At 33.0% G+C, this 23,395-nt stretch overlaps 1 protein-coding gene across 1 annotated transcript; it reads left to right on the forward strand.

Annotated features, from left to right (window-relative positions):
• The first annotated feature begins 7,783 nt into the window (after positions 1 to 7,783).
• LOC149535175 (NADP-dependent malic enzyme-like) lies at positions 7,784 to 22,459 on the forward strand. Its single transcript, XM_089805079.1, has 19 exons — positions 7,784 to 8,119; positions 8,303 to 8,423; positions 9,691 to 9,765; positions 10,132 to 10,283; positions 10,747 to 10,852; positions 11,112 to 11,177; positions 11,287 to 11,382; positions 11,484 to 11,555; positions 11,863 to 11,946; positions 12,557 to 12,655; positions 13,451 to 13,498; positions 13,620 to 13,673; positions 13,913 to 14,011; positions 14,201 to 14,290; positions 14,466 to 14,543; positions 14,906 to 14,980; positions 15,279 to 15,369; positions 15,467 to 15,595; positions 21,924 to 22,459. Exons 1-19 carry the CDS (start codon positions 7,902 to 7,904, stop codon positions 22,010 to 22,012), a joined length of 1,842 nt encoding a protein of 613 aa, XP_089661205.1. The 5' UTR covers positions 7,784 to 7,901; the 3' UTR covers positions 22,013 to 22,459.
• The last annotated feature ends 936 nt before the right edge of the window (positions 22,460 to 23,395 follow it).

A 23,395-nucleotide genomic window follows, 5' to 3' on the forward strand; every position in this document is an offset into this window, starting at 1 on the left:
GGTGTGTTTTTTTGTATGAGTTTGGTGTTTTCAGTTGAGTATTTCATATCAGTTTAGGTTTCTGCTGTATTTCAGACTTTAAGGTGTTAAAATAGAGCTGAATATATGTATTGGGACGTGATTAAATTTTTGAGATAGATTATTAGTGTTTTTGTGGTGTTTCCAGGCATTTTTGTGTTAATTTCGGGAGCCCGATGAGCATAGTTTTTGTCCTACATTTGAGAACTATTGTGTAAAGGCTATACGGATCTGGAAATGTCATTTTGTAGGCTGTTATGCTGCTGAAATTTTTGTAAAAATGTCCACTTTCAGAGTTATTAATAATAGGTGAAGCTGTGAAGCTTTTGGCACAATTTCTGGCATACCCGATTTGGGGTTTCTTGAGAAATTTGGTGGATCTTTGTGATATTAGTTGTTTGATCTTGAAAATGTGATTAGAGGTTGGAAATATCATACAAAATCAAAAAAGGGACATTTCACATTCCTTCTTGCTTATAATACTTGGTTAGAGACCTTAGATCCAATTACAATGATTACAATCTAGAAATTATAATTGATACCTAAAAAGATACATGGTATTACAATATATAGGAATCACGACATGTAGGTTACCTCAAGATCCTAAAAATTCCCCAAGAATAAGAAACATATTACAAGATATTTCGGGTCCCAAATCATAAGGAACAAATGACATAACATGTTTGGAAACTTTTGATCCTATCTTTTAGGTCCTTACATGATCCAATAACATTGTTAAATGATCTACCAAAGATCTACGAGCATAGATTTCCATTGCAAGATCAAAATCCACCAACATATATGAAACTAGCAAGAACACGCTACTTGAGAGAAGATGAATCATAACTCAATCAATAATGAACTAAACGTGTTGTGAACCTAAGAATAGAAATTATACTAGGTATAGATCATACCACGAATATTGTAAATGCTAAATTGATCAAATGAAGGATTGTTGAAATGATCAACATACTGGAAAACTAGCAAAACGATAAAATTGAAGATTGTAAATATATTTTAAATATATTTTGTTTTCACATGAAAGGAAAACATGTAGGAGAAATATTTGGTTTCAAAAGGAAATCAAATGAAACTATGACATCTACGCAAGAAGCCTGAAGCTTTTTGTATTTGTTGTATTATAAAAGAAATCCCAAGATCATTTTGAAGGGTTGTAAAAATTTCTATTGGGCAGATAGTAGAGAATAATGCCATAGTCTAAGTCTTAAACTAAATTAATAGTTTGTAAAACTTTTTTTGAAGCAAATATCAATCAATTTGCGAAGTTTCACCAATAATATCATATGCTTGTCTCGAATTTATGTACTCAAATTGTACAAATTTAATATATCAAGGATATTTGGATTTGTCATTTCAATTTCCTTGTTATTGTGTTAATTATTAATTATTCTCTTTTAAGGAAGGAGTTAAATTGTTTTTTCATTTATAGTCTTTAGTTTAACTCTATGGCCCAAGAATAAGCACTAGTTTGTCGTGTAATTCAATATAGTTTAAAAAACATCTAAATTTTATCAGAATCTCTAATAATTTCATGTTTTTAGGAGTAGGGTTAGATTCATTCTTATTCCAAAGTGAAATTTGGAAGATAATTGTTAGAGTAAAGGATTGATTTAATTACCTTTACTCCCTTCTTAAGATTTTTCTTTATGCACTTGCATTAACATTTAATAATTAAATATTAATTATTAAATGCCATTTACCTCTCAAGGTTTCCCTTTTAGTTTTTATGATCTCCTTCTATAAGGATTGATCTATTGTATATTTATATTATTCTTTTTGTCTGATAATATAATCTTGCATATTTTTAGAGCCACTCCCTTGCCTTCTCTTGTCTTTATTTCTTTATGATAGGTTCTTGCATGCAGGTGTTCTACAAAATTTGTGGATTTGTATTGCTCAAATTCTAGATAGTCTTAGAGCTAGATTTGCTACAACTTGTTCAGTTTTTTGAAGGAATAGAGAAACGGGGTTTGTTGGATTAGATCTAGTATTTTTTGTGTAAATAGGAGTCAGGGGTTCTTAAATTTGGAGCACTTTGAGTCCAAATGGACATCATGATTGGATTCAGAGTGTGTCAAAACCCCTATTTCCATATGAGGCATTTCGATTTTGGATGTCGTTAATAGGAGAGACACACAAATTTGCCTCCAGAGCCCGTACGATCCTCTGCACACATTATGATTCGATTTAAAAAACAAAAAATAAATTTTTTTTTTTGAAGCGCTCAGCACTTGGAACCCGTTGTGATTTTCCATAAAATTGTGCAGTGATTTCTAAACTCTTGCAGTTCTTTCAAATCATGGGCTTGGTGGTTTTTAAAACCACCGTGGATTTGAGATTTTTTGGCGTCGCCCAATGTTTGCCAACTATTGCCAAAAGTTGCTTCAATAATCGTCATCGCCATTTTATTTGTTTGGCCATCACTTCGGCTACCTCTTTTGGCAATCCAAGGTTCGCTACTCTGTCGCTCCACCAACTTTCTTAGTCTGCACACCACTGCCATGTCACTTGGGCCTTCAACCCCTATTCATTTTTCCTACAGTCACATGCAGGCCAAGGGGTGTTTAATTTTTTTTTAAAACTCCAAGGGGTTATTTAGGCCTTTTTTGCCTCCATAGCACTTGTCAGAATTTTGGAGATATTTGGAGCATACAATATGTTTTTTTGGCAAATAAGATATCATCGAAAAGTTGGTTTTAAGATGGACACGATGGTGTAGGTTTTTTTGGCTTTTTTCTAGTATGGTACCTTTTTTTATAGTTGAACTCTGATGGTTTTTTTTGCATTTCGGGGGGCATAACTTGCTCATTTTAGCTCCAATTTTTGATCCAAAAGAAGCGTCAGAAAGCTCTTCTTGAGCACTTTCTAGATTCTTTATTATTTTCATCAGATTTTTTCAAAGGTACACATGATGCTCAACTGAATCATTTTTGCTCTTTTCTTGTATATGCTTTATATCTGGCATCTAGGGTTCAATTTTTTGCATTGTGGAGGGTATTTTAATTTGTATTTCTATCATTTACATTAGTAAATTAGAACTATATAAAAGACAAACACCTCCTAAAAAAATGGTTGAGACCTCTTCTTGTCTAGTTCCTCTAAACCCACATAACTATCACACACGGACAACTACCATGACACAACTTCTCCATTCAAAGGGTTTGAGGTCTTGTTTAGATGAAGTGTAGCTGATTTACGATAAAATTGAAGGTTGTAAATATATTTTAAATATATTTTGTCTTCACATGAAAGGAAAACATGCCCAAGAAATATTTGGTTTCAAAAGGAAATCAAATGAAATTATGACATCTATGCAAGAAGCCTGAAGCTTTTTGTATTTGTTGTATTATAAAAGTAATCCCAAGATCATTTTGAAGGGTTTTAAAAATTTCTATTGGGTAGGTAGTATAGAATAATGTCATAGTCTAAGTCTTAAAATAAATTAATAGTTTGTAAAACTTTTTTTGAAGCAAATATCAATCAATTTGGAGAGTTTCACCAATAATATCATATGCTTGTCTCAAATTTATGTACTCAAATTATACAAATTTAATATATATAGATTCACATTAAATACAAAAAACTTACATAATTTGAGAGACTTACCATCCTCTACAAATTCTTTTTATCCTCTTGCTTGTAACCACTTTCTCTATTTTATTTTGCAAATTGTCATTTTATGAAATTTTATTAAACAATTTAATATTTAATAGACTATTATGTTCTTTCACATTAAAATTTTAAATAACGTTTTTTAAATCATCATTAAAATTTACAAGATATGTTTTTCAATTATAACTCTATTGTTGAAAAATGGAGTCTGCAAAATGTAATAACACTGCCTTTTCAGTATGTACTTTCCAAATAACAACCATCTCTCTTATATTAGATGAAATATGGATGTCCTTTCAAGGGGACATTTCTATTCATTATTATTTAATAAAGTCGTTTGTTGTCCCCCCCCCCCCCCCCCCCCCGCCCCCCCTCTCTCTCTCTCTCTCACTCTCTCACACACACACACACACACACACACAACATTAACAATTTTTAATTACATTTCATAATTTTAATTTTAAAACTCAAAATTAATTTAAAAAATAATTCTACATATGATCATGATTTAAAAAATGAATTTTGTCAGCTTTTGTGCAGCCAACATGAGCTGATAGGAATTTTGATTTTTTTCTAAAAAGTAAAATTGTGAAATTGTGAACTATAAAATATCATCAACATATCAATACAAAATTCTTCCAAATCTAGAAGTTGCAAATTATTACAATGAGATTTGGAATTCCCCTAAATTCTAAATAAGACAAAAAAAAGAGTGTTGATTATTATTTATAGACATATATAGTTTCTTTGAATATTTTATTTTTTAAATTAGTTTCTAATACATACTTTTTATTTCTCAAATAAATGTTTCTAAATATTATTATCTCAAAATTGACTTTTTAAATTGTGATTTTTTTTTAATGAATCAAATACCAAAATAAAAGTTTTTAAAATTATTTTTTGATGATTTCTAAATTTTGATTTAATAACAAATGTTTCTATTATAAAGTCTTATAAAATCTTAAGTTTATTTTATTATAGAAAAATTTGTTTCTATTGTAGTATAACTTTAATTTGTCAATTGGCCCTTGGTCTACTAGTGAAGTTGAATAGCTCATAATGGGCCCACCAGGGATCAAGTCTTGTTGAGTGCAAGGCTCCGACATCGTAAGGGATGAGGCCGAGATCGTGCCTCGGGTGATTTTGATGACGTGGATGCCTCTCAGTCTTTGGCTCTAAGCCAAAGAGGTTTTAGACACGAGTGGGCCCGTATCGGGTTCCTAAAAAGTCTATGTGGTGGCCTTTGCTGGTAGGTAGCTCGTAGGCTTCGTGCCTCGCTGGATTGCCTCTCAAGTCTGAACCCTCCATCAAATAAATAAATAAATTTTAATTTAATAACAAATGTTTCTATTATAAAGCCTTATAAAATCTTAAGTTTATTTTCTTATAGAAAAATTTGTTTCTATTGTAGTATATCTAACATGATGTAAAAATTTGTTTCTAGTGTTGTATACATAACAATGAAGATTGCTATAACTTTATTAGTTCTTATTTATTTATTTCTTTTAAGGTGCTTGTTAGGTTGACTTTTTTAGTTAAGATTATTTATATTATTTTTTTCTACAAGGATCTCATCTCAATCTATTATATGATTAATTAGATGATAAATTTTATGTGACTTTCAAATATTTATCTTTTTAGAATAATTTTATTTTCATTTACAAATATTGATAAGAATTTTAAAATATAGTAAAAATGAAATTTATTTTATAAATTTCATACTCAATTTCTAAAATATAATATATTATATAGAAAGCTTATAAAGTTTTCCACTTTATTTGAATAAATATTTTGTGTTCATGTTTTTGATATATCACAAACATTATTTATATATTGTTTAATATATCTAGTTCTCTCTATTTCCCCAAATTGCTAGGATCTAAAACTTTTAGCCAATTACATTTTAGAAAACTAATTTCTAAAAATTATTTTATTAAAAAATTGCTAAATATTTTGATTACTTCTTAGTTACCTATAGTTCCAAAAGTGTAGACCATGAACTAATAAAAATAAAAAGTTAGATAAAAAGTTTCTTATCTCATTCTTCCCTCTATATTTTTTTATAAAAAGACTTCAAATTTTCATTGTTAGATATATTTTTTATATAAAAATATTTTCTAATAACAAAGTTTTCTAATTTAGACAAGTGCCTAGAACACAATACTCAATATTAATAAGTAATAGTAATATCAATTAACTACAACACATCATAATAATTAATCTTGGCTTTGACCTCAAAACAAAACAAAACAAAATTTTCTAATTTAATAAAAAAATGATATAAATCTACACAAAACTAATTTTCTAAGTTTTCTAGTTTTTTTTATTATGAGTAATTTTTTCTATCATAAAATTGAAATAGATTCTATTATAAAAATAAATACTTAGATTTTGGTAAAGCTATTAAAACATCTTTATTCAAAATCTTTCTAAAGTTTCATGATATTTTTAATTTTATAGATTTTGTTTCTTTTATTGAAATATTAAAATATAGAAAACATTAAATCATTAAAAATCTTTCAAATTTAGTTTCTTTTTGGTTAGACTTTTTGTTTTTAGAATTTTTTTTCCAAATATTAAAATTATATAAACATTAAATCTTTAAATTTATACAAACTTTTAAAATGTTCAAAGTTCATTAATTTTTTTTAGTTTTAGCTTTTTTAATTTGTTCAAACTATTTTCATAATCTTATATTTCATATTTTAAAATATTTTTTCTATATTAAAAATATTTTTCAATTATGAAAATTTGGAGAAACACTAATTAAAAACATCTTAATAACACATTCTTAGATTTGAATCTATTATATTTACTCTATTAAAGTTACCCAGTGTAATACATTTCGATTGACCAAGGAGAAATTGTAAAAGAACATATACAATAAATTAAGAAAAATACAAAGGCATAGAGACTTAATAAATATACAACTTATTTGATACCAAATTTGACATCAAAAGATCTACAAGCTTAAAACATATAGCTTACTAAATCCCAAAGATGTAATGAGAACCCAACTTTAAATTTGTAATAGCATTTGAACTCTAAGGGCCCGTTTGGTGAGCGAAATAGGAATACGTATTCCAAAAATTGTGAACCAAAACGGGATTGGAATACGAAGCAAAAATCGAATACGTATTCCATTTTTGGCCCAAAAATGGGGTTTTGCAATTCCACCAAAATAGGTGGTATTGGAATACGTATTCCTATTCCATTTTTTTAAATTTTAGAAAATATAAATTTTCGGGTCCGCGAATTCCCATCAAATATTCGCTGAACCAAACGGAGAACAGAAATACATTCTATTCCAAAATACGTATTCCGGAATATGTATTCCTATTCCGCTCACCAAACGGGCCCTAAAAGACATAGACATTATATGCCTCACCAACAACTGTACATAATAAAATAAATCATCCTAAATATTGACGGCACAAACCATAACTACAAATTGTTTCTTGTTGTCTATGATGAAAATAGATAAACCCTATACACAAATAATTTTAAATTACATGAAGGAAACTTATTAGCATCAAAATAGATTGAATTAGAAATAATAAAGTTTCTTATTATTAAAAAATAAAGGAATAGATAAACCTATCGACTTAATTAATTTAAAAATAATTCAAACTATTAATTATAAACTAATTAAAAAACTAAGTCTGCACACCGTCAATCTTGCTTAAAAATGACAGTGAGAATGTGACGCCTATCATATCATTCATACGAACCAACGTGTGGCCATCTTGAACAGTTGTTGCTCTGTAAAGCGAAAAAGAGCACCTGGATTTTACTCCGCCCCGGAATGCCACCGTGGATTCCCAATCCAATTCATTTCCCCACACCTATATTTCGGTGAGCTCTAATTGGATTTGACGTATTAATAACATCACGCAAGCAGACGCGGAAGTTCGAAAGACGACAATCACAATGGACACATTTGGGGAATGTAGCACATTTCTCGTCAGAAGAGTTGGACGGGTTCCAGTCGATCTTTGGAATAGAGTTGAAGCTTTCTTGTAATGAATCTCCACCGTTGGAGTATCCGGAAGGCGTTTTGCGCGTGGCTCCCAATTTGGTGGATGGGCGACATTTACACTCAATAAATTCGTGGAATGATTAAAGGCCTACGATTATTCGTCTGTCGATTCTTCTTCCTTCAGCTATTTCCGATCCCCTTGAAGGCGTCAAGGAGGTCGGATTTCGCAGTTGGAACGGGCCTGTGGGCAGGGTTGAGTGGTAAAGCTCCGATGCTGGCCCAGGTTCGAGCCACAGGGTGGCTCTCCAATGGTGGCCTTCGCTCCCCAGTGATTACCAACGAAAAAACCATAAAAAAGAAAAGAGTTATATTTGCAGCATTAGATTTTGTCACTAAAGAGATAACGACGACAAATGAAGAGAATGGCCATGGAGTAGATAGAAATGCAGAAAAGCAGGTTGTCACTCCTTGGAGTCGTTCAGTTGCCAGGTAAAGGTACCATGATGAACTTCAATCTGAACAACATTGAAGGCGTGTTTAGCGTGGAGATCTTTCTTTTAAAAAAAAGTTTTGCCTTTTCAAAAAATGGGCCGGCGTAAGATGGAATTGTTTTGATTGAATGTGGTTTTTAGTTGTTTGTGCAATATGTCTCACTATCTTGGATTGTTACAGTGGGTATGAATTGTTGAGAAATCCTCGCTACAACAAAGGATTGGCGTTTTCTGATGAAGAACGGGACTATCATTATCTTCGGGGTCTTTTGCCCCCTGCCCCTCTATCACAGGATCTTCAGGTATGGTTAATTGCCCCTCTGTCACAGGATCTTCAGGTATGGTTAATTGAAGAATCTTGATTTTTGCGTTCTTTGTGGGCACATGGTTTAACCCACATGAATGCATTCAAAACGGTAAATATTGTTTATAGGTTTAATTTGAGTAAAAACCAGTAAATTGGAGCAATGTTTTGTTTGACACGCCGCTAAAAGATAAGAGATATAATACAATAAGGGCCTCGTTTGTTTCTCATGCACAGATGTTCTTGACGCCTATCTTTATTCTTTATTAATCACTGTATGATGTGCGATATCTACATACTTTTTCCTTTGTCAGATTAAACAATCCCGTTTATTAATATTAGTCATGGCGGAGAATATATCTCTCTGCGTCAACGCATGAGAAAACCATTAAGCCTTGGATTCAGGGATATTCATTCTCACTTCCTTTACCCACTAGTGTCATCAAGGGAAAAAAACCCTACTTTAAGTAATGGGACGGCCCTCTTGGTTTTGAATCTTGAATGTTAGTTTCTAGTGCCCCATGTTACTACTAGACTATACCTCACAGCTCAATGGACAATATCTGTACGTATTATCTATTGCTGATATATACTATATTGTTTATGCTGCCATAGCTTCTTGTATGAGGATATCATTAGAACGAGACAACGTGAGTTTGATATTTGAATGTCTTTTGTGTCATTGTGCTTACAATCTATGGCTGACATGTTAGAAATGTATAGCCATTCTTCATGCATTACTTTTGATTGGCTTGGACTCAATATCATTGAAACAGAGGGTGGCTTTATGAAGTGTGAATGGCCTGCAATTCTTTTTGCAGATAGCTTCTGTTACATCCTTTTGTTTCCATATCCATCCTATGTCAAATTTATAAGGAGAACGTGAATGTGATTCTACAAGAGGGAGAATATTAAAAGAATGATATGCTGATGTTGAACATTAGCTAAAACTTGCAATCTTTGGGGTATACCCCCAATTAACTTAGCACTATTTTAAAACTTTATCATTCGGTTCATATTAATAATAAATGCATATTCCTAACCAAAAGATCAGAGTATGATCTTTGGCAAAGTACCTGTCCATATGTTAGTCCCCTGCATTTTATATTAATGCCAAGTTTTGAACCGACATAGCTAAATAGAATGGAAAATGATTGTTATGAAGAAATGAGCCTAAGCATTATTACATGTTTTTGCCTTGGAAACAGCTGTTTAATGTAGGCTTGCCAGATTTTGTTGCTGACTTATTTATCTTATTGATGCAGGTAAAGAAGCTAATGAATATCATTCGTGACTACCATACACCATTGCAGAAATACATGGCTATGATGGACCTTCAGGTATTTCAGTTCTTTCGCTCGAAAATACTTGTATTAATTGGTTGGGCAGTTTTTTATTTTGAATGATAATTTCTACAGCTGCAGAGTTGTATTTTATTAGAATATTGAATAGATTGTGTGTTTGTGGAATTGGACAGATGAAAGCTATACTCCTAATTTAAAGTTATTCTCTGATATTGCCATGATCTGAATTCTGCAGTTTTAAACTATTAACTTATTTCCCTTTTTTCCAATAAAACTGTTTTATTTGTCTGGGACTCCTTGACATTCTCTCCTTGTTGACAACAATAACAAATATAATATATGTACAGAATGATTTGTGTAATTAATTTTCACTTGCAAATTGGCATGGATATATATGGCCAGGAGAGGAATGAAAGATTGTTTTACAAGCTCTTAGTTGACCATGTCGAAGAACTGCTTCCTATAGTCTACACACCGACAGTTGGCGAAGCTTGCCAGAAATTTGGAACTATTTTCAGGAGTCCACAGGGTCTTTACATAAGCTTGAAAGAAAGGTATGAACATCTATGCTATCCTCAATTTCTTTTTTTAGTATTAGGATCATTTAGTTTCCTTCATTACTAACTAGGGTGATGTAGTTGTATGGAATACGCATTCAATCCATATCTGAAATTTATGTTTCTATTTTTTTGTCAACTCTTGTTTTTATACTACTATTTTCAGGGTTTTTTTTGGTTTGAGGAACACTTGTATGGATTGTCTGAGTTGGAGTGCCTAATTTATCATCGTCTATCATTTTGTGGGTAGTAAATATTAGAGTCCCTTATAATCTGTTATCTTCTACTCTGTAGGCACACACTGACTTAGTACTTCATTGAATCATATGCTGTCGTCGATAATAATATATATCACATGGCTCTGTTACAAAATAGATAATATTTTGTGGTCTCTTGTTCACATGTGAAAAAACTATCACATCTCTCTAGGATCTAATTTAGAGGTAATTGATTTTGGCAGGGGAAAGGTCCTTGACGTATTGAAGAACTGGCCTGAACAGAACATCAAGGTCATTGTTGTCACTGATGGTGAACGCATTCTGGGACTTGGAGATCTTGGATGCCAGGTAAAGTCACACAGAATTTGACTTCTTATGTGGTATATTTCTACTATTTGGGATATAAGGGTGCATTTTGCATTTTGCATTCTTTATTCCTATATTTATTTCTACTATTTGGAATATAACTTATAAGGGTGGATTTTGTAATTTCTTTATTCTTATATATCTCTTCTTAACAATATGTTATGTTTATTTTCTCTGTGTTCTGACAATTGGATTTTGTGTTATTTCATTGGACACGTCTGTTATGAACAATTTTCATCAGGGAATGGGAATTCCTGTTGGAAAACTTGCTCTGTATACAGCACTTGGGGGAGTTCATCCTTCAGAGGTATTCGGCCATAGTAATAATAGCTTGTGCTTTAATGTGCCTATCTAATTTTAGGATGTTATAGCGATATTTGACACTGTGTCTGGTCTTACAACTTGTATGTGAGCAGTGCCTTCCGGTAACTATTGATGTTGGGACCAACAATGAAATATTGCTGAATGATGAATTCTACATAGGGCTAAGACAGAGACGTGCTAGAGGCCAGGTTTTGTTCTGGACTAGAAAATCTTTCATCTTCGCCTTTCTAAATTTTGCTATGGCCCAAGTCTGCACAGTACAACTTTCTAACTTAATTATGTGTTGAAGGAATATGGCGACTTCCTTCATGAGTTCATGTCTGCTGTCAAACAAGCTTATGGAGAGAAAGTTCTTATCCAGGTCAGCCCCTGCTTTTAATTGAATGTGTCTTACTTGATATTTCTTTTTCAAATTGGGTTAATGATGCGGTTTAAGTTCTACTTTTCCCAGAAGTAATTGATAGTGAATACCAAACACAATTTTCTGTAACCTTTGCATTTTCAAATAATACCTAGTTTACCATGTTTAGATGTTTAAGAAAACAATGTATGCAGAGTATATGTTAGTACATTCTGTGACAACATCAGAACATCAATTCTATTATGCTATTTATAGATTTAGTGAGGAAAATCTAAGGAAGCTGAAGAAAAATGTGCCCTTGTGACAGTTTGAAGACTTTGCTAATCACAATGCATTTACCTTGCTGGAGAAGTATTCTTCAACTCACCTTGTCTTTAATGATGATATCCAGGTATGTCCAGAGTGCTCTATGTTCTAATTGTCAAAATGCAAGAATGATTTGCCTGCTTTTTCTTATTTCATGTTTGTTTTATGATGATTAAGTAAACTTCGTGTCAAGTGAATATGACATTTTTTGATCTTTCCAGACATGTCACTGGAATGCCTCTTAACTGTCAGGAGACATATCCCAATAAGACATGCAGGTACACTTAAAAGTTAAAAGACAGATTGAAAAGCACACAAAAACAGCCAAATACCTATTTTAAAAACCATCCCATGCAACACCAAGAACCTTTCATGCACAAAAGAGTGCAGTTTCTTCCCAAAAAAAAAGAGAAAATGAAGGTTTTCGGGGATAATTTGTAGGAAAATTGGGAAGAACCAGCTAATTTTATTTTTATTTTTTAAATGGTTCCCCATCCCTATACCTGCACTCATACCCAAATTTCCCAAAGACTATTTGTTTTATTTTACCTATAATTTGCATACCTCGAGAATATTATGATGAGAATGTTTAATAATCTGGAGATTTGATAATATTGTTACATAAAACATAGCAGGTTAGTTTTTTAGACCTAATTAACCCCTCTTATAGCAACAATGTTGTTTGCATTTTGCAGGGGACAGCTGCAGTGGTTCTTTCAGGACTTATTGCATCATTGAAACTGACTGGTGGGAGGTTGTCTGATCATAAGTTCCTGTTTCTTGGAGCTGGAGAGGTAAGGAGAAGACACGGTAAACAATATCCGTGTCAATACATCAAATTCATTGCCAAATTTAAAAAATATTCAATGGATGAAGGACCTATAGACACTGTGCTGGGGTAGTCAAAGATTGCCTATTTGTCAGACACTTTTAAATGAAAAGATGCTGTAATTCTCAATCAAACACTAGAGTGTTATAGGGGATGCTATCTTACAGTAGTCACTGCAGGGTGTGGGATGATCACCTAAATTTTTATTGTTAGCAAAGTTTGGCAAGAAAAAACCATTACTTCCAATAATTGATGCTCCAAGGTTTGGAATGGTTATGCTCCTTTTTTCTCTCAGCCATGGTTAATGGAAGTGGTGAATTATTTCAAAACAAAAAATCAAAATATCAAATTTGGAGTCCATGATCCTAGAACCTGGCCCCATCAGACTACTGTGAAAGACTATCCTAATGTATCAGACTAGAAGATTAATGTGCATGGAAAGTTGTTTTCATTGACTTCTCAACATGGTTATTATGGTTTAGGGACTGTGTGAAAAGTGCAAATTTTATATTTCATTATGCTAAGTTTCTCTATGCTGTCTATTTGAGGAATAAAAAGTTATGATGAAGTTGTATTTGCTTGCAAGCAAAACAATTGGTCCTCTGTTATATCATAGTATTTTTTTGGCTTACATATCATTGCCATTTTCTTGTTTGGAACTTAAGATATTTTGCTGGAGCTTAGAATTTTTTTATTTCTGTAACTAAATTGCATTCTTTTCTAGCCTCTTTTGAAACTAAATCACTGTGAAAATGTGCAGGCAGGGACAGGTATTGCAGAGCTTATTGCACTGGAAATAGCCAAAGAGGTATTGCAGGATAGCTACATTTAATAAATTTTCTTCATATGGCATTTCCCCATCATTTTGGTTTTGGGGTGACCGCTTTCTGTTGTATCTATGGGTTTGACATATAATTGCTTCATTTCAGGAAAAAATCTCATTGAATGAAGCTCGCAAGAAGATATGGCTGGTGGACTCGAAGGTCTCTCTCAGTCTGTTCTCATACCCACCTTCCAAACGCCTTTGGATGCATGCACACAAAAAAATAAATTGTCTATGATCTTAATTAGTTTACTGCATAAGTTCTTTAGAAATCATATCAAACTATCAATTTGAAGAGTCAATTAATTTGTCTTCTTGTGTTGAAAGGTTAAATATCTGCCAACATAAAAGAATCATTAGAAGTGAATCACTGATTTTACAGTCTTACTGGAATTATAGGGGCTCATTGTGAAGTCTAGAATGGAGTCCCTTCAACACTTCAAAAAGCCTTGGGCACATGAGCATGAATACTGTAAAAGATTGCTGGATGCTGTGGAGGTAGAACTTGATTTTTCTTTATTGAGCATTAATAATTTTTTTTAACACATTTTTACATACCCTCTTTGAGCGCTAAAAACTAGCTTATTATGATTCCATGCTGTATTTAGGTTGATCGTGGTAGGTTTGTCATACCATTGTAATTGAAATACAAAGCATCTAAACTTTTATCTTTTGATTTTTTTACAGTCAATCAGGCCTACAGTTTTGATTGGAACATCAGGAGTTGGAAAAACTTTCACCAAAGAAGTCATTGAGACTTTTTCCTCTTATAATGAGGTAATTTTTCATTGTAGCTCCATTTTTTTATAACAAAGGTAAATATGTCAAAGTGTATATGATCAATTTTATTTTAGTTTTTATTCACTTATTTTAGGCAACCGAGCAAGTATAGATAATCATTACAGAGGGGTTTATATTTAGTTTTTAAATAATATTTGTTGATCTCTTGCAGAAACCATTTATTTTGGCTCTTTCGAATCCAACTTCTCAGTCTGAATGCACTGCAGAAGAAGCGTATACATGGAGTAAGGTAAACTCTTTCACTTGACATAAATTGCTATAAGGATTTTGCTGAGTTTTTGTCATTTTATTGCAAAGTTCAATTTTTGATATCTCAGTACTACCAATGATGGAAATATATTCATTTTTAATACACAAACAATTGCAGTAGTTTCTTGTCAACTTCAGATGGAAATGAATGGAATAATTTGATTGTTAGAAGTTGAATAAGGTGCTATTTATCAAAGCATAAGGAGGCACCAAATAGAGAGAAACAAAACTTCTCAATTGTCTTTGCCGCTCGAATTAGTGATATGATATAGGACCCTGGTTAAATATGACTTTTAGAAGAACAATTTATAGTACTCTTGATTCATTATTATATTTCCACAGGGCTGTGCGATATTTGCTAGCGGGAGTCCTTTTGATCCTGTTACTTATGATGGAAAGACTTTTACTCCTGGCCAGGTCTCTTTTACCACTTCTACTTGATATTCCTGTGAAAGCTAGCAAAACCTAGTTAATCTATATTGTATTATCACTATGTATTGATGAAGCATTTGTAACCTCTTTTCAAGCATTTTGTTAGGGAAAGTTCGATTCCAATTTCATGTTTTTGTGGCATTGTTACCATCTATGGAGAGGATTTATATTAATATTAATTCCACTCTATAAGCTTCCCTTTAGATAACTCCCACATTCATTGTAAATGTCAGTATGCCTCTAGAAGCTTTTGAACTTATATTTGTTATTTAATTATTTGCAGGCTAATAATGCATACATATTCCCTGGATTGGGTTTAGGCTTGGTCATGTCAGGAACAATTCATGTCCATAATGATATGCTATTGGCAGCTTGTAAGTTTTTATAGTTTTATATAAATTCTATGCATGAAAACATTTGCACTATGCTCAGTACAAATAACATCAACCTTGGCATGTTACTGTATAACAGCTCAGGCTTTAGCTCAACAGGTTACTAAAGAGCATCTAGAGCAGGGTCTCATCTATCCACCATTTCGAAATATCAGAAAAATATCAGCTCACATTGCTGCAGAAGTTGCTGCAAAGTCCTATGAGCTAGGTAAGCCCTAAAGTTACTAGGAAGGTAAGAGTTAAAATAGAGTTAATGGACATCTTGAATGGATATATGAAAGCCAGCTGCATTGATAGCAATTGAAAGGAAAAGAAAGCAGAAGCAACAAAATAGCTTTATGTTACGACCATGACTTATCATATTTATTTTACATCAGCTTCCAGTTCTTGTCTTTTTCTCTAGTTTGTTTCATGAATAACAGGGGTGTTGATTGTGTTGCATTAAATACATGCTGGTGAAATCCCAAATTTTGTTTATTCTGTTTTATTTCCATCTAAGTTTATTTGTTTCTAAAGTTTTTATGCAACCGTAGCCCTGTAGATTGTACAGTGCTTTGTAAATTATTTATTAATGCGGCTATGCTTCAATACTGGTATGTTTATGGTACAGGTCTGGATATGGATATTATGTGGGAATATTTTCCATTGGCTTGTCATGTCGGGTTGTCCTGAAAATATCTGGAAAATGCCAGTGTTTCCTAGACATCTTACAGTCCTTGTCTTTTTCTCTAGTTTGTCTCATGAATAACAGGGGTGTTGCTTGTTTTGCATTACATACCATCAATCATAGATGCCGGTTAAATCCCAAGTTTTTTTTAATTCTGTTTTATTTTTGTCCAAGTTTCTCTTTCTCTATAGATTTTATAAAACTGTAGCCCTGTAAATAGCACAGCGCTTTGTAAATTAATTTTTAATGCCGCAATGCTTCAATAGTGGTATGTTAATGGTATAGGACTGGATATGGATATTATGGGAGATATTTTCTATTGGCTTGCCATGGCAGGTTGTCCTGAAAATGTCTGGAAAAATATCAATGTCTCCTAGACATTTCTGGGGGCTGCATTCCTTTATTACTAAAAAAAGATGATTTTTTGTTTCTGGGGATTACTCCATTTCCAGTGCCTGTATACAAATCCTCTTCTGTTTCCTGCTTAGAATTGTTCTTTTCTTTCTGTGTATGTATATGCATATCAAGAAATATACAACAAGACTGTAAAAAATTCTACTCCAGCTATCCTCAATGGTTTATAACTATGAGGGTATGGTGGTAGGCTGTAGCAGATAAATTTGAAAGTTATCCAGGTATAGTGGCTTTAGGATTCAGGGTTTGCTGTGGCCTTTCTCAATTCCAACCCTGATTTTGTGGGTGGTAAAAGCATAATGCTTTGGATATTGTGTCTACCTGATAAGAATTTCTTAGGAGATACACAGCATGATCAGAACTATGAAATTGTCCCCTACGGTTTCATTCCAGGTCTCTTTTGAAATCTTCTACTGACTGTATCCTTCTATGTTTCTTAGTGTCCTGGCTATGTCCCACACATTTTGGGGATGGAGATGGCAGTACATAAGGGTACTTTTAAGTTTCTGGCCAAGTTTTTGGAGATGCCAGAGGATGAACTAAAATTAGGGGAATTTTTGAAGAGTATAGAGAAATTTCAAATCATTATAATTTACGTAAAGGATACTTCTAAGTTTTTGGCCAAGTTTTTGTAGATGGCAGAGGATGAGTGTTAAAATTAGGGGAGTTTTTGAATAATATAGAGAAATTTCAAATATTCACAATGTTGATAAAGCATTCATCATAGACAGTATAGAAGCTTAATGCATAATTTTGGGCTTGAATTGAGATTTCACATGAGAATTGACAGACAGATTTATAAGATTTATATGCTTTCATTGTTAATATGCATACACATTTTATAAGGATTATAATAAAATGCCCAAAGTGGCAGGTTTCAACTATGAAAAGACAAACATTAAAAATATGATAGTCCTTTGATGCAACTGATAGGTTTTTAGCAAAATCAACCACCAGTACAAGTCACCGCCAGTTTAGGGGCTCCCTCAAGCAACAAAACCCCAACCAATTCCTCCTGAGTCTTCAACTCATCAATTTGTATATATCATGTTCAAGATCAACATCCCAACATAAGGTTGGATTTTGATGATACTCAGAGGTTTGTCAATTGCACAGTAGCAAGGCACTATTGGCAATTCTATAGTAGCAAGGCACTATGTATGGCCACCAATTGCTCTAATTGTGTTAAGGTAAGGTCATTCCTCTTTACTGATTGGATGAAGCTATACCTGGACCAATTCCTCTGCTGCCCAATTCCTCTCCGCAGCAGATGAATTGGTAATGAAAGAATACGAATGGCAAGTACCGTCAACTCTATTGCTTCCTTGCCATGCCATGTCCACCATCCAATAGGGTTGGTTTAAACTAATCTAGCTCCACCTGAGCTCACCTTTGGTTTGTTGAAGGTTGGAGTTGGGCTACAAAAGTTGATAAATGCAAGCTATTGGGTGAGAAGTAAAGAACATTTGTCTTTTGTACACATTTTTCAAAGGGCCTTCATGAGTCCTCCTTTCACCTCTTTATCATGAGAAGGTGCACTCTTCTAGGCTTAGCTACATACAATTAAGGATCTATAGCACTGGCTAGCATTTGAAGTGGGGTGTCCATAGCATTCCATTGTTGCATCACAATTGACCTATGATACTCATCACAAAATCCGCATTTTGAAGTGGGGTGTCCATAGCATTCCATTGTTGCATCAGAATTGACCTATGATCCTCATCACAAAATTCCAATGTAGGAGCTGTGTTGTAAATTGCTTGCTTTATCTTCTCAAGCATGCTATCAAAGGTCTCATTTATCTTTTCAAGGCTAGGAGGGTTAGTATCAGTGTAGTGTTGTAGCTTATTTCTTGCACAATAGGTTTAGGGAAATAGAAAGCATATTTGCAAGTGCAAACTAGATACAAATATTAAATCTTCAAAAATAATGAAAATGTTTATAACTTAAGAACATTTATAAATTAACATTTTAAAAATTAAATAATAATATATCATTTTTATGGGTGAAAAGTAGATCGGAAACGCATTCGTGGCATAAACACACAACATTAACACATATGGTCCAAACCTATAAACACAACAGCGTAAACACTAAACAAGGGCACAATGCCCGTAAGAGCTCTAGCGCAATGATGGTTTCAAGCACAAGGTCACTTGGCATGAACAACAAGAGCAATGACATGAATGTGCGAAACTTTGAGCACAATGGATCAACAAGGGTACATTGCCCATGGTCACAATGGTCTAGCAAGGGTTGGAACCTTGGCGGCAACAACATCATCATGATTTGATCATCGCAATACGCCACGAACAACGACAAAATGAACAATTTTCTTACCTCATTGTGGACCACCAATCATCGTTAAAGTTTTTTTGGTTCACATTTCTTCCTCTTAGTGCGTTTTCCTTTGACAATCTACCCCACCTTGAACTGACTGCCATTAATTGTAAAGCCTCTTGAATTTCAAGCATCCTCTCTAACAAAATATAGTAGTTGGTCCATCCTAAGTCACAATGTTTGCCAAATTTTGGCCATGAAGTTAAAGATTCAACGAACTTAAAATTTGTAAATAAAAATCGTTAAAATTTGTGTTTAAATCCTTACCAAAAAATGACAGCCATTTTATTAGGGTTTGTGAAAAGATTTTTTACTAATGGTGCCTATGTATGAGTGAGACAAAGGAGAAATGAAGAGTTGAAGAGATTACCAGTCAGATGAGCACAATATAGGAGAAATTGATGCAACTCCTGTAAATTGTTTGCGGACTTGTCCCATGTAGCTAACAACCATTCCAAGCTTCTTGGTTGACACAACTCTTGTCAATAATTTTTATTCATCAAGATCAAATTGCAAATTTTAGGGTTTTGTATACGTCAAAGAAAAGTCCTCTCCTATCGATTGAATGGTAGATAGTTGAAGCGATTACATAATGTTTTTTTTATAAAATTTAATATATGCATCTTACTTTTTTATTATGGAGTTCATAGGTATTATTTTATTTTCAATTTAAAATTTGTGATTATTTTTTCTTTCATAAACTTGTACTAATATTTGATAAATCCATTGAAAAAATATAAAATTGAAGTATTTTTAAAATTTAAGATAAAGAAATTGGAATATATAACTTAAAAATTGAAATTATTAATATATAAAATTTATTATAATCTATTTAAGTTTTATATATTATTATTTATTTTATTATTTTTAAATTTTAATTTATTATATATATTTTTGATTTTTTAAAAAATTTTGTTTGTAAAGGGTGAATTTAATAGCATTTTTTTCCCAAATTTTCCCTTCATTGAGTTTTATCCGAATTTTACTGTGGCTGAACATGAACTCAAACTTGAGGAATACCTTCATCAAAAAAGTCTTGAAAAAGCAAGTGAAGTGTGAAATTTTACACATTTGTAGCCTGAAACAACTGTTTTCACCCAATCAGTCTTCTCAGTGTCCTTCAAGGTATTTTAGAATGGGCTTTAATTGGTCCAGCTACTATGGTGTCTTTCAAAATTTGAAATTAGAAGTTTGCATCCTTCATTTTCCTTGAACAATTAACAGCTCTAAAAAAGTGAGAGCTAGTTAAACTTGTGACATTAATATTGATGAGTGGCCAATGTTTGATATCAGTCCACCTATCCATGACGATAGAGCATCAATCTCTTATCCAAGTTTGTCTTGTCTTTTACATTAACACACTTACCTTGAGATATTTTTTTATCAAGGAGGGTGCTGCATAGTTTACATTCTGTAGGTGGGAGTTGGGAGAAATGAGGGATAGGTAGCTATCATTTGTTTAAAATGTGGTGAACATGCCACATGAAATGGTATCATGTGAGCTTAGAAACTTAGCAATAGAAGAATCAACCGTATCTTGTGATTGTACGTTAAAACATATCTATAACACCAGTAGCTCTCTTCTTTCCACTGGTTGAAGCAGAACTCTCTCTCCTATGTTTTCTAACATCTACTGATCTTGTGATATTGCTATCAGGATTTAACTGTGTGATTTTGAGTAAAACTCATTGACCCATGTTTCATGAGTAGTGATTCAACATGAATCCATCTCTCGTGAGAATAAATGGAACACTTAGCACTCATCCAATGAGTGCTAAGTGTTCCATTTATTCTCACGAGAGATGGATTCATGTTGAATCACTACTCATGAAACATGGGTCAATGAGTTTTACTCAAAATCACAGTTAAATCCCTGTGAGCATCACCTAGATCCAATGAGTGCTAAGTGTTCCATTTATTCTCATGAGAGATGGATTCATGTTTGACTCAAAATCACACAGTTAAATCCTGATAGCAATGTCACAATTTGACTTACTGTGGAAATTATCTCCTACTTATCTACTGATCTTGTAGGCAACTAGGCTGCAAGTATCTAATGTAATTCCTTTTCTTTCTTGCCTTCCCTTCCATCTGCGATCTACCTGTCTCAATCATCTCATCTAGAGTTATTGTTTCTTCACCTTTCACCTCTTGACCACATATTGACAAGAAATAATATACACTCTCGTATACTTCAGAACATTCAAATGCGTTTGGACTTGCTGACCCTGTTACACTCCCACATCCCGAAGAACCCTTAGTGGCTGCCATACTTCTATGAAATCTAGTTGTACTCTCTTGCATGTGAACTTCAACATCCTCACTGTCTCTGTGCTCATTGTTTTCTTTTGCCTATGAACTTGAAAAAAAGTTGCAATTTCAAATGAAGGAAAAATAAAATCCTAACGTGTTTAAAAATTGAAAAAAAGCTTAAAAGAATGCCAAAAAAGTTGCAAATATAAATGTAAGATGAGGAAACTCACCTCTATTATAGTGGATGTGATGCTGCAGCCTCCTCTTTAGATGCTGTTTTAACTTCTTTTAATTACCACTCTTCTCTTCCTGCTCTTCAACACAAATTTGCAAATGAGAGTTTTTTTTTCGTTTTGGCTGTTTTGATAGACCTGACTACCTTCTTAAAATTAAAAAATGTATTTTTTGAATCTTAAGTAAAAACGTGTTGGACTTATGGAGTGCTAGCGGATGCCTCTTGGCCATCAGGTGGACAGCTGGTCATCATTTGACATCCCTTGCACATTCAGGCATGTTTGAATATGTTTTCCAGTTTTTGCATAGAAAGGAGATGGGTAGGGGATGCTTCCTAGTTGTCCGTGTCTCCAAAATGTCCCTTGTAGGAAACAGGGGTTCCAAGGCAGTGGAGAAGTCCTCGGGGAGCATGTGTCCCTAGGTGTTTGTTTGTTCTTTACTGCTGTTAAGTTTATGTTTTAATATGGCTTCATGAAATCTTACGAGTCTATATTGAATCTCATTAATTTCTTGTCTTATTTTGAAAGGAAAAACTTTGAAGATTATTTTATGAAAAAATGATTCCAGAGTTATGATTACTATCACATCTAATATGAAATAATCTTTGATATCATTGATCTTTGGTTAGGTTTGGCAACATCCCTTCCTCGTCCTGCTGACCTGGTTAAATATGCTGAAAGATGTATGTATAATCCATTGTATCGAGACTACAAATGAGATTAATATGGATTTCATCCCAGGACACCTTGACATTTTTTCCACAAAGCTGAGATTTATTGACAAGGGTCCTTTGAGATCACAACTTGCATAATATATTAGCAACAGTACTGGGTTGTACATTGGTAAGAAGGTGAATATATGAGGACTCTATAATGCAGCCCATTGGGATTAACAGTCTAGACGGTGCCATAATTAAAGACGATTGATAAAATCTAGCAGGTCTTATTTTTTGCCAATTTTATGCATGGAATGAAACCGTGCAATTGATTGTGAATTTCCAATTTTTGAATCTTGTTTCTCAATTTCTCAGTTGCACAGAATGAGTGCAACTTGAGCTTTATTGTACTTGAACATCTATTGAATATTTTTAGATTCTTTTCCAGATTGCAATCAATTAAATCTATCAAACGAAGATGATGGTCTACCAAGAACATCTATTGAATATTTTTAGATTCTTTTCCAGTTTCAAATCAATTAAATCTATCAAACGACGATGATGGTGTACCAATATGTGAGCTGGATAAAAGTATACTATTTATGTTATTTAATTTATTCATTGCCTTCGTACTTCTTAAATCCTAAAGGGCCTTACAGTTAGTGCTTGAATTAGTCTCCTTTTTGATATTTCTGTTGAAAGCTGGAAAAAAGCAGAATAGTTGAGCTGTATTTTCAAAATTTTCTTTTATATAGCTTCATATTACTGAAAGACGCTAGATTTAGTTGACATTTTATAGTAGAGCACTAAAAGAACTGGTCCACTAAATTAACTGATAGAGAGGTATTAGGTATTACAAAATTACAAATGATTATAATAGAAACTAAAAGGAAAACTCGACAATAAGATTAACTGATTGTGAGACATTTCTAATGATTCGAGTGACATTTCTAGTGAGACCTCCAATTGGATAATTTTGTAAATGCAAGATTGAGTTTCATCAATTGTGATACCTGCACAATAGGTATTCATTAATTTGAAATTACAAATCTATGCTGGGGATTTCATATGGGGCATCCAAAGCAAAATTATTGATGAGAAGAAATTTGAAGGCAGAAATTAAGAGAATTCACAGGTAGATATTAATACATACTCTGGAGTTCAAATAACTCATTGTACTTTAATTCAATCACAGGAAAATAGATTTCTTATAGGAAAGCAATTATGTTATTATATTAAGGAATTAATTAAAGCTAACTCTAGAATCATTTTATTTGTACATTAAACACTCTATAGATCTCATTTCAGGGCTTCTTTGTGAAACAGTTCCTTGCATGACAAACTGTAGAAACAAGATGAAATCAAGCACCTGGTCCAAGTGCTGGCCTATTGCTTTATGTCACGATCTAATAGCTTGCTTAAAATCTTATGCGAGGTTAGCTCAG

The sequence above is a fragment of the Cupressus sempervirens genome, chromosome 10 (genome assembly GCF_028749045.1).
Source record: "Cupressus sempervirens isolate cs-2001-9-10 chromosome 10, ASM2874904v1, whole genome shotgun sequence".
Classification (NCBI taxonomy): domain Eukaryota; kingdom Viridiplantae; phylum Streptophyta; class Pinopsida; order Cupressales; family Cupressaceae; genus Cupressus; species Cupressus sempervirens.